Genomic DNA, 12,195 nt, shown 5'->3' on the forward strand with positions numbered 1-12,195 from the left:
GCAACGAGGGCTGCAGCAGTAATTAAGCTATAAATGCTCTCTATGCTGCAGAAAGTGGGCCTTGCCCAACACTCATTTTGTGCAGGTGAGATAATTACTTTGAAACTTTAATTATCAGATGTGAATTGCCTGGCCTTTTAGAAAACAAGGACAGATTCATCCTTAAAAGATTGGGATAATTAAACGGAATATTTTAAAATGTCATTTTTCAATTTTACAACAATAATACAAATTCAATAAAACCAACCCATTGAGTCAAACCCCCCCACCCCCGTGGTTTCTTATGTTTAATACTTGCTACTGCATATTCTAATTATTCCCTTTTCTTCCCTTTAAAATTCCCCATTCCTTTGTCTCTAAACTGCTCGTTCTATTTTAATCGTGGTAAAGTTTAAAGTTACTTACAATAGTTTTTCAAATAGTCCGCACATTTTCCCTTTCCTTTCTTAAATGTAATACCTTTTGAAAAGTTTTCTGCAGCTTTTGGGGGCTGAAAAATACCCTTTGGGTCAAGGGATGAGAAGCCTGTGACTTTCCGGGTGCTGCTGGTACTTCTCGTCCACTTTAGCCAGTGTGACCAGGGGTCAGAGATCTTGGGAGTTGCGACTCAGCAACAAAATCTGGAAGGCAACAGCTTCCCTTTCCTTCCTTTGGTCATGCAAAAGTGTTCAGGGATCAATGTGACTTGGCAGTGGAAAGGATCAATAAGTTTGCTTCACAGTACCTGCTTTGCAAGAGAGTGTCCCCGAGTCAGTCGCTGGCATCCTCTCGTCTTTTTTTAAAAATGTAGCAAGTGATGGGAAACTGATGGGGGCCCCAACATCTAGAATCATAGAACTATTGAGTCAAAACAGACACTGTCATGTGATAGACAACAATCCCATGACTGCAATCACGGAGCAGGAATTCTAACATCCTCCCCTGATTCATGATCTGTGTTCAAGTCAACATTATAACCGCAACCACCATACAGATGTCATACACACAGTATACCCCTGTATCACTCGTTCCACCCTTAGAACTACCTGCAGCTGGATTGGCCTTAGGCCTTACCATCTTGCACTTCTGACTAGTCTTGGCATCATAACCCTTCTGACTATCAGGAAGTCTCACACCTGGCTTTGTTGGGACTCGAACCCTAGCCCTGTTCCTCTTTGAGGAATCAGTGTTGAGGCACACAGCCTTTGGACGTGGTCCAGCTTCCTTCTCCAAGGAAACAGTGTCTACCCTTACAGCCTTTGGGCGTGGTTTCCCGTCCTTTGAGGACAAACCCTGTACCCCTTTCAAGACTCCGAGTTCCAAGACCTGTGTCGAGCCACTAACCACAGCTAAATCTGCAACAGCTGTGTTAGCAAACTCCTGAGCATACCTGATGGGCATTTCACCCTTTGTAGCTCCTCCTGATCTGCGCACTTGGCGCATCTCCACTGTATCAGTGGAACGCACCTCAGTACAGTTGCTGTTTATAACAGCAACAGATTTAGTATCTAAGTCTTCAGCAATGGGGTAGCCTAGGAAAATACCCTGATTTTCCTCCCATTCTGCATTGCCCAGTGAGTAAAATATCGGTATTAGGCCTTAGGGATGCAGGTGGCGCTGTGGGTTAAACCACAGAGCCTAGGACTTGCCGATCAGAAGGTCGGTGGTTCGAATCCCCGTGACGGGGTGAGCTCCCGTTGCTCGGTCCCTGCTCCTGCCCACCTAGCAGTTCAAAAGCACGTCAAAGTGCAAGTAGATAAATAGGGACCACTCCGGCGGGAAGGTAAACGGTTTCCGTGCGCTGCTCTGGTTTGCCAGAAGCGGCTTAGTCCTGCTGGCCACATGACCCAGAAGCTGTACGCCGGTTCCCTCAGTCAATAAAGCGAGATGAGCGCCGCAACCCGAGAGTCGGCCACGACTGGACCTAATGGTCAGGGGTCCCTTTACCTTTATTAGGCCTTAGTACTCCGTACAAGCCTTGCACCAGGAAGAATCTATGCTCCCTGCCTCGTGACATCTCAACCCACATGTCAGACCCATCCATTGGCATCCTGGCTTTTCCCAGGTTTATCTTGTCACAGTTCCCATCAGAAACTCTGTCTGAACCCAGGGAAAGGCCTTGCAAACTATGTTTGCTGAGCGTATCGCTCTGTGACTTTGGAACCCACATGTCAGATCCAATCATTGGCATCTTGGCTTTTTCCGGGTTCACCTTGTCTCTGTCATCATCACTAATAGGGTGCCTTTGCATGATACCCATACTGCCTCCCACTTTTGCTTTGTCCTGAGCACTGGTACACCTGACCATCTTCATGTCAGACATCAGCAATCTGGAAGACCCATGCACACATCCTGCATGGAAAGACTGGTTATCAGACATAACATCACTTTTCTCTCCAACCTTCCCACCATCCCCTATGTTAACATCACAACATAGTAAGAACAAGCCATTTATAATGTCGCTTTCGTGCCTCTGGATGGTCTCACTCTGTTTGTTGCCATAAACAGAACAGCCACGCTGCATCCGCTGGGCTTCTTGACCTGGAATGAAAAACACGTTAGGCATCACAACGTTACAGCCTTTCAGGTCCACAGTGCAGGTGCTATGCACATCCAAAGAATCTCCACTCGACTGGTGGATCGGATCCATCTTCCACAAAGGTGCGCCTCCGCCTTTATAGCAGCTATAAAAAAAAACACAGGCTAGATAGATGATGGGTTAGACTCATAGACCCATTTAAATTAATTGATCAAAGTTAGTCATATCTGCCACCAGGTATCACATTTGCAGTGTGCTCAGCTGCCCTGTAAGCAAAGTAAAAATTAAAAAGGAAGGGGGACTGTACTCTGTTCACTAGTTCAAATTTCAATGGCACCCTGGACACCACTAAATTTTGGCACCCCCAGCCTTTCTTGCTACAATGTTGTTGTGCCCCCTTCTGGGCTATCCTAAAACCACCTCTGGTAGGATAAGTATATCACTAAATGGCTCTTACTTTAGCATTACTTTGGATAGTACCAGCCAAAAAGGGTTTTTTTTTAGAAGTAGGAGAATGGGATAGAAGTTTCAGGGCACAGCTCCAAAGCCCCAGGGCTTAGATTTCCTGGGTCAGTCCCTAACAACACCCTTGGCTGGAGCTGGGAAGAGATCCACGAACATTGGTGTGTGCTGTCATATGTTTGTTGTCCCCCCCCCCAGTTATACAGGAGATAAGAAGCTCAGTCTGGAAGCAGTATCCTAAGAGTGTACAGCCAGTGGAGGCTAATCCCTTAGGGCAGTGTTCCCCAACCTTGGGCCTCCAGCTGTTTTTGGACTACAACTCCCATCATCCCTCGCTAGCAAGACCAGTGGTCAAGGATGATGGGAATTGTAGTCCAAAAACAGCTGGAGGCCCAAGGTTGGGGAACACTACCTTAGGGCAAATCTGGAGCTGCCCCACCAACCTCAGTCTCCCCTTTGGTAGCACCTGTCTCCTTGCCTGCCTTCTAACTTAAAACCAACCTAGGGGGAGGAACTGGCAGTCAATTTCCTCCAGTGTTGCTCTCCTAGTACTCACCAGAAAGCAGGGTGGAGGGGAAGCTAGAGTTAGTTGGCTCAGTTAGCTCTGGTTCCACTTACCACTGAATCACCACTGTGTGCAGCCACCTAAAAAGGCAGGTTTGTTTTGTATATACCACCATATAGTTCAGTATGACGGAGACTGTCAGTAAATCGGTACATATACTGATCAAGCCGTATGACCAGGAAGCTGCTGCAGCTGCTCACCGCCAAGCAAAAGACGATGTGCAGTGTGACTTTTGCTGAACGAGTTCAGCAAATCTCACAATAACAGAACCTAAGGCCATGCAATGAAGCTGAATGTTGGAAGATGGAGGAGAGACAAGCAGGTAATGATGGTTACCAACTTGGATGGCCTTGAAAGAGGATTTATAATAATAATAATTTTTTTATATACCCCGCCCTCCCCAGCCAAGGCCGGGCTCAGGGCGGCTAACAAGCAATAATAAAAACAAGTTGAATGAGTACAACTTAAAAACAAGATTAAAATACAACATTAAAATATTGAAACATTGAAATATTAAAATGCAGCCTCATCACAGGAGGAGAAAGGAAAAAGAAAAAAGAAAGAGGGGGAGGGAATCAAATTGGCTCCAAGCCAAAGGCCAGGCAGAACAACTCTGTTTTACAGGCCCTGCGGAAAGAAATCAGATCCTGCAGGGCCCTGGTCTCATGAGGCAGAGCGTTCCACCAGGCCAGAGCCAGTGTTGAAAAGGCCCTGGCTCTGGTTGAAGCTAATCTAACTTCCTTAGGGCCCAGGATCAAATTAGGCAAATTCATGGAGGACAAAGTTATCCGTAGGGCTGGGCGATACCTTGTTTTCAACATTGTGACATATCACCAGCTTAACATTGCAATATACTGATATATCACGATATCTGAAATAAGGATGGAGCTATGTAAAGGCATTGGCTGGCTTCACGGTTTTCCCCGCATCGTGATTTTTGCCGGCAGAGTTAACGGGCTGCTGGAAGTGAGAAGCGTCTCTGACTTCAAGGGGTTTTCCCCACACTGTGATTTTTGCATAGCACAAACACACATCATGATTCACAGGGCAGCATTAGGCAAGATCTCACCAGAACCTGGAAGCTACCACTGCAGCCACTTCTCCTCGTTTCAGGGGCGGAGGCAGCCACAGTTGCACCAGAGAAGTGGCGGCTTCCAGCAAGATCTTGCAAGAGCCCTGCAAGATCTTACTGATACCCAGAAGCTGCCACCTGGTGGATTCTGCCGCCTGAGGCAGCTGCCTCATAGACAGGCTATGTTCTACCTCCACCGTAGGAGGCAGTATATACCCGTTGTTGGGAACTGCAAGGATGGAGAGACTGTTGTCCTCAGGTCTTGCTTGTGAGCTTCCAGGAAGCATCGGAGGGGCACCTGTGACAGCAGGATGAGAGGCCTTTGGCTTGACCCAACACTAGGCTGCTCTGGGGCGGGACCTCAACGCCATAAACAAACTGGAGGTTATTATTCCTAGGAAGGAAAAACCCCTGGCGCAGCCCAAGCCCCGATCCGAACAACTTCTGCATTACAAGGTGACCTCCAAAACTTGAAGATCACCCCCTCCACTAAAAAAATAAACACATTTTAAAGGAGGCATCTCTTGCACTCCCTTCCTAGCGGGGTCCATTTTCCGCGGCGGGCTCTCCGGGCGCGATGATGCTGCGCGCACGCAGGAGACGCCGCCAGCTTGGAAGCGCGCTGCTCTGTTATCGCAAGCATGAAAATCTCTCCATTTATTTTTTAAGCTGGCGGAGGCCTTCAAGCCCCGCCAGGTAGCTGGGGACCAAATGCAGCTCCTTTGAGGGCAGGGAGGCGAGGGACTGCCTTTCCTCGGCGGCGCTTTCCTGGCCCCTTGAACGCCTCTGTCCTCCCTCTCCAATTGCGCTCTCCGCAGTTCTACCTTAAGGGGCTCGTTGACATCAGCCGAGTGGGCAGGCCTGTTGTGTGGGTGGGATTTCCTGTGCTGGAGAGGTCAGCTGTTCCCAATCCCTCTTTTTCTCTCACTCCCTCCCCCTCTTTTCTGTCTCATTCCCTCTTTTTTTTCCTTCCTCCCTACCCCCTTTCCCCCCTCCCCTGCCTCGTCTCCGCATTGCCAGGGCTTCACCTCGCTCCCTCTCTCTTTCTCTCTCTCTCTCTCGTGTGTGTCTCTCTCTTTCTCTCCCCCCGATCCCCCTCTCCCTCTTTTCTCTGGTGCCTCCTGGACTCTTTGGGATTTTATACCTAGTGATGTGTAACTTACAGGATGCCCAGTAGCATTGGAAAGAGATTTAAACCTACCAAATACATCCCGGTCTCCACAGCAGCCGCCTTATTAGTGGGATCTACTACTTTGTTCTTCGTCTTCACGTAAGTTTAAAAGGAGAACGCCGACGATACGAGCTCTGTCAGGAAGCGGGGAGTGCGGGGGGGGGGGGATACAAATAAGGCCTGGCTTGTGGTACCTTTCGGGGACTGGGTTGCTATGGAGGAGGCAGGAGAGTTGCTTTGATCCATTGGAGAGGCCGCTTCTTTGGTGGTGATGCTTTCGAGGTGCCCAGATCTCTTCTCCCCCCCCCCCTTGGGGGTGGCGATTGCGGCGGCCGTGGCGTTGGGTGGGGTGGAGGGGGACGCTTCCTACTTTGCAGAGATTTTCCTGGTTATTTAATTCACATCCTCTCGCTCCAGCAGGCATTGGGGGGAAAAAGATCCTGGACTCATAAGGAACCACCATTTCATGGCAAATCAGCCCTATCAGACTTTTGCGGCTGCTTGTCTTGTGTACATTGGAGGCGCCAATTAAATGCTGTCTTCTTTTTCTGTCTCCCTCCCCCTCTCTCTCCCCCCCCCCCCGCGCTCTGCTCCTGTGCGCAAAAGGGGAGGGGAAAAAGGAGGGGGGGAGTTGATTATGTTTTGAGTGAGCATCATCCTGAGAAGTGCAAAAGGCGCTTTTTTTTCTTTTTTTTTTCTTTTTTTTTTGCTGCAATTAGCCAAGCCAAATCAAGCCTCTTGTTTTTTTATATATAGGCAGATTCAGCTCGCCTGCCTTAAGCCTCTGGGGCTTTTTTGCAGCAAATGTCTTGTTGGTTTTGGGAGGATGGTGAAGGCTGCCTGGAGAAAATCCTTCGGAGGCAGCACCATTGAGCTTCTGGTTGTGCTGGAAACTCCAGTATTTAATGTGCACATCTTAACGGGGTTCATTCCCTCATTTAAAAGGAAAGGGGGGGAGATTTAAAAGCATTTGCCTTCATACACCCCCCCCCCCGCAAATGCTTTAGCTTGGAGATTTCCAGTAGCTTTCTTTTAGTTTTCTCCTCATTTTAAATTTTGCATGTAAAGGAGGGGATTGTAAAAGTAATTGCAATTACTTGCCCATTAAAGAAAACCTCTATATAACTTTGATTCCAGCATAGATATAGTTTGTGCTCTGAACTGTTTGTTGGGTCTTCTAGGTCTCTGAATGGTAAAAGAATCCAAATGTTTATTGAGATGATTAGGAAAAAAACACACATTATTCTCTGCTGATTAGCTGTTAGCATGCGGTCTTATTTTCACTGGATCTGAGCTCAAGGGAAGGTATTTATGGGGATGTAGTATCAAATGTAGGTCTAGCTTGACTGCAAAAATGCACTGTACGTGTTTTAACACCCAACAAGGGTTCATGTCCTTGGAGTCATTGTTGTACCTTGATGGTAAAATGGGATGTTTGCATGAGAGATCAACGTCGGTTGTGTTGCCCTAGTCAAATGGTTCTGGGGTTGTTGCTTTAGTGTGTTTGTATCTGGGACAAATTGCATTTTTTTTGCTTTGAATGGCACATTGATTGAAAACTGCTTTTGAAAACTCTGGCTATACTTCCTGGATGAGACATAGACATAGCTGGTGGTTAAAGACTTGCTTTCCTCTTCTCTTCTACTGACTCTCCCCCCCTCCCCACCCAGCCCCACCTATTTTGCAGACTTGACCCCTTTCTAATTATAGGCAGTGCATCCAAGCTTACCATGGCACAAGACATTGGAAAAGTTGACGTGTTGTAGGTGTAGGTCTGATTTTCGAAGAGAGTATTCCTAGGCTACCTGAAAGAATTCTGTTTACCATATGAGCTCACCCGTTTGGTAGGTTCTGCTTCCAGAGCTCTACTAGCATTCCCCAACTTTGTGCTCCTCCAGACATTTTGGGATATAGCTCCCGTCAGCCCCAATCGGCATGGCTAGTGATCAAGGTAGATGGACACCAATATCTGGGGGACACCAGAGCAGGGGAAGATGCTGCCACCTTCAAGAGTGCTCAGTGGATAAAGGGCCTTTTTAGTGGCAGCACCTCAGTTGTGAAATGCTCTACACAAAGACAGCTAGCTGCAGTGGACCCTAGTGTCTTTTCAACACTAGGTGAATATGTTTATCAGCTCTTGGCTTTGAATGGCTACCTTGGTGTTTTGCTATTTATTTATTTTTGTCTTTATTGTTGGTGCTTGCTTTAATTAATATTTCAGATTTAATGTGCTTTAAAAATTATACATATGCTAATTGCTCTGGAAGCTTTGGCTGGAAGCCAGCGTAGAAAAAACAGTTTAGCTAAATAGAAACAAAGAGGAGTCACCGTGATTCAGAAAACCTTGGTATAAGAGTGATATTGAAACTGAGTAAAAAACAATTGGGAGCAATGATGACCTATGGCGAGAGCCCTTCAAATTCCAGGTGGCCATTTGTGTGGTGCATGACCCAAAAGCAGTGTTGAACCAGAAATGTTTCAGCTGTGACTGTTTGTTCTGGGGACTTGATTTTCACTTTGAACATGTAGTTCAAATGAGCCATGCTGCAATATTTAATATTTGTCTATATTTGGCATTTGTGATATAGGAGGGCAGGAATGAAGCCATAAAGGGCCCTGTGGGATATCAGTGATATTCCAGTCCTATCCTTGTTTGTTCAGCTTTCATGCAAAAACCACAACAGGACACCTAAGTCTCTAGTTCCTTCACTTGCAGAAATATAAGGAGAAATATGCAGGAGGTAGTCCAACCATTCACTAACAAAGAAGGAAACTTGGTTCTGCTTTCCAATGTTCTGGGCAGTCAGTACAAAGGCAGTGGGATAATTTCACCACCACAAAGCTCTTATTTTAAAATTCTGTTTGATTTATTTTGTTTAACACAAGGAATGAATGAATGAATTTATTAATACGGTCACAGACGGTCAACACACACAATATCACAGATCATAAAAGATATCAGAAATACAAGGGACAATATGACCATAACAAGGATTTAAATATAAAAATTAACTGTTAGCGTGCCCCCTGTAATTAACATTTAGGGGATTGGACATTATGGGATACCACTTGCTTCCTGCCATTGATTGCAGACGCACAGAATTTAGCTACATTTAATGTAGTCTTGGGCTTCTTGTCCTCTAGCAGTAGTTTTAAACTATGGTATTCCGATTCTTTCCTGGACTTTTGCAAAACAGGTGTAATAAAAGTCAAACGTATATCCTCATAAAGACGACAGCGTAATAGTACATGTGAAGCAGTTTCAACTTCCAGCGAGCCACAAGGACAGACCCGTGCTGTGTATGGTTTACCCTCAAATCTGCCCAACACAAGGAAATCCTATTCAACTGTTTGCAGTTTGGTTCTGATTCTGAATGTTGTGGCTCAACTTCCCTATTCCTTAAATCAGGCACAGGCAAACTCAGCCCTTCAGATGTTTTGGGACTACAATTCCCATCATGCCTGACCACTGGTCCTGTTAGTTAGGGATCATGGGAGTTGCAGTCCCAAAACATCTGGAGGGCCCAGTTTGCCTATGCCTGCCTTAGACCCTCTCGCTACAACATTTCACTATGGATGATGAAGGCTAAATGGATCTATCATCTTCCTATTTACCATTGCTAGGTGATTGCAGGCAATGCTTATTTGTCCCAGGCAAGTGGCTATTTGCAAGCCAAGCTCAATGAACTTGTGTAAACTCAGTGAGGCAGGCTAAGAGGCTGTGACTCCAAGGTCACCCAGTGAGCTTCATGATATTGTGGGGATTGGAACCCTGATCTCCCAGGTCCTAGTCCGACACTTTAACCACTACACCACCCTGCCTTCCTAGATTACTTCTGCTATGGGGCAGCTATATAAATGAAGTAGGTAAATAAATATGGGGAAAGCAAAATGTCATTAAGAAGAGGATATGAAATATTTTCCTTGAAGCTTGTTTTATTCTAGATCGTTTTATTTGATGTTTTAATGTGCTGTAAACTGCTTTGATTTCCCCCTTTTAAAGTATAAAGCGGTAGAGAAATGAAATTAATAATAATAATAATAATAATAATAATAATTTGATGGTAAAAAAATGTTGCCTAGACATTCCATTGTAACTACTGTAACCTAGGTTTAAGGTGCTATTTGGCAGATAGCTTATATATCTGATGGCTATATCTGATGCATGGATGGCTTTAAATAATAATCTAATTTATTTATTTATTTATTTACACATACCCCGCCCATCTGGCTGGGTTTCCTCAGCCATTCTAGGCGGCTCCCAACAGAAAATTAAAAACACAATAAAACATTAAGAACTTCCCTAAACAGGGCTACCTTCAGATGTCTTCTGAATGTCAGGTAGTTGTTTATCGCTTTGACATCTGATGGGAGGGCGTTCTACAGGGCGGGTGCTACTACCGAGAAGGCCCTCTGCCTGGTTCCCTGTAGCTATGCTTCTCACAGTGAGGAAACCGCCAGAAGGCCCTCGGTGCTGGACCTCAGTGTCCGGGCTCAACAATGGGGGTGGAGGTGCTCCTTCAGGCTGTTTAGGGCTTTAAAGGTCAGCATGAACACTTTGAGCTGTGCTCGGAAACATACTGGGAGCCAATGCAAAAGTGGTTTAGACAAATTAATGGAGGATAATGCCTCAGTTCCACTGTTGGATGGAGGCAGTATGCCTCATCTCTGAATGCCAACTGTTGAGAATTGCAATTTGGGAGATCACTAACCACAGTTGTAAAAAAGATCAACAGCTTTCCAAAAAAAAAAGGTCAATAAGTTTTCCATCCGGATTTTTCACTGTTTGAAATATGGCAACCCTTTGTAAAACAACAGCACCTGTACTTTGAAGCTCCTTGCCTATTGACATCTGGAAGGTGCCTTCACTGTACTTCTTTTGATACCTGCTTGAAACATTTTTGTTTAGGCAAGACTAGCCAGACATGTAGATGTTGGCATTTTTAATCCTTTTAAAAAAACCTGTTAATTTTAATTATCCCTAATTAATTTTAAACATGTTTTTAATCAATAATTTTAATATCTCTTGTAAACTGCTTAGAGCAGTGGTTCACAGTTGGAGTTCCAGGGACCGTGGTCTCATTCACATAACAAAAACTACCGTAGAAATATCATTTTTTTTTTCAAAAGTAGAGGGGTCCATGGCTTAGCTTTTGAAAAACAGGGGGTCTGCAGCACGTAGCTTCGAGGTTTTACAGTGGTACCTCGGGTTACATACGCTTCAGGTTACAGAAATATTACCTCGGGTTAAGAACTTTACTTCAGGATGAGAACAGAAATCGTGCAGCGGCGGCGCAGTGGCAGCAGAAGGCCCCATTAGCTAAAGTGGTGCTTCAGGGTAAGAACAGTTTCAGGTTAAGAACAGACCTCCAGAACGAATTAAGTACTTAACCCGAGGTACCACTGTACTACAATTAAGTGGTGTATAAAGGTAAAGGTAAAGGTACCCCTGCCCGTACGGGCCAGTCTTGACAGACTCAGGGTTGTGCGCCCATCTCACTCAAGAGGCCGGGGGCCAGCGCTGTCCGCAGACACTTCCGGGTCACGTGGCCAGCGTGACATCGCTGCTCTGGCGAGGCAGCGCAGCACACGGAACGCCGTTTACCTTCCCGCCAGTAAGCGGTCCCTATTTATCTACTTGCACCCGGAGGTGCTTTCGAACTGCTAGGTTGGCAGGCGCTGGGACCGAGCGACGGGAGCGCACCCCGCTGCGGGGATTCAAACCGCCGACCTTTCGATCGGCAAGCCCTAGGCGCTGAGGCTTTTACCCACAGCGCCACCCGCGTCCCAACAAGTGATGTATACATTTTGTTAAATAAATGCACGCACGCACACCCCCCTGCCTTTATTGATCCAATCATTCTGTTCCATCTTCCCTTTGGGCAGGGGTCTGCAACCCACGGCTCCGGAGCCGCATGTGGCTCTTTTACACCTTTGCCGCGGCTCCGGGGCGGATACTAGCGAGGGGAGGAGGCGCATTGTGCGCCCCGACACTCCCCACTGTGGCGGGCGCTGTACTGGCTGTGACGTCGCATGGGGGCGGTGCGTGCGTTAGTCACGCACCGTCCCGACGTCACCTTCCCGCCCACTGTCAGATCACGGCTTCGGATATATATTTGTTTTAAATGTCGCAATGGTTTTGCGGCTCCCAGTTTTTTTTCTTTTTCGGAAACGGGTCCAAGTGGCTCTTTTTGTCTTAAAGGTTGCAGACCCCTGCCTTTGGGGCTTGTGTGGCCTGGTTGAAGTAGGTGGGATGCCTCAGGTGGCCTCTAGGCTGCCCGTTGCTCACCTGCCCTTTACAATAAGCTACCTTTTATGATCCTAATACCACAGAAGGATAGGCTGAGATCTCTTCATAGCCAAGACGCGTTCCATTTTGCAGCACGTGCACTGAATCCGTACAGCAC

General features: G+C 46.5%; 1 protein-coding gene and 1 pseudogene across 2 annotated transcripts in view; both read left to right on the top strand.

Moving 5' to 3' along the window:
• The first annotated feature begins 5,749 nt into the window (after nucleotides 1–5,749).
• ZDHHC8 (zDHHC palmitoyltransferase 8) overlaps nucleotides 5,750–12,195 on the top strand; it is a 164,232-nt gene continuing 157,786 nt past the window's right edge. The window contains exon 1 of the mRNA XM_028711070.2: nucleotides 5,750–5,887. Within this exon, the coding sequence (XP_028566903.2) occupies nucleotides 5,784–5,887 (104 nt within the window). The 5' untranslated portion in view covers nucleotides 5,750–5,783. The remainder of the gene's footprint in view (nucleotides 5,888–12,195) is intronic.
• Nucleotides 5,750–12,195, top strand: part of LOC144324861 (serine/threonine-protein phosphatase 2A activator pseudogene) — a 59,270-nt pseudogene continuing 52,824 nt past the window's right edge. The window contains exon 1 of the transcript XR_013391012.1: nucleotides 5,750–5,887. The product of XR_013391012.1 is annotated as a serine/threonine-protein phosphatase 2A activator pseudogene, transcript variant X1 (transcript). The remainder of the gene's footprint in view (nucleotides 5,888–12,195) is intronic.

This window comes from Podarcis muralis, chromosome 16 (genome assembly GCF_964188315.1).
Source record: "Podarcis muralis chromosome 16, rPodMur119.hap1.1, whole genome shotgun sequence".
In the NCBI taxonomy this organism is placed as follows: domain Eukaryota; kingdom Metazoa; phylum Chordata; class Lepidosauria; order Squamata; family Lacertidae; genus Podarcis; species Podarcis muralis.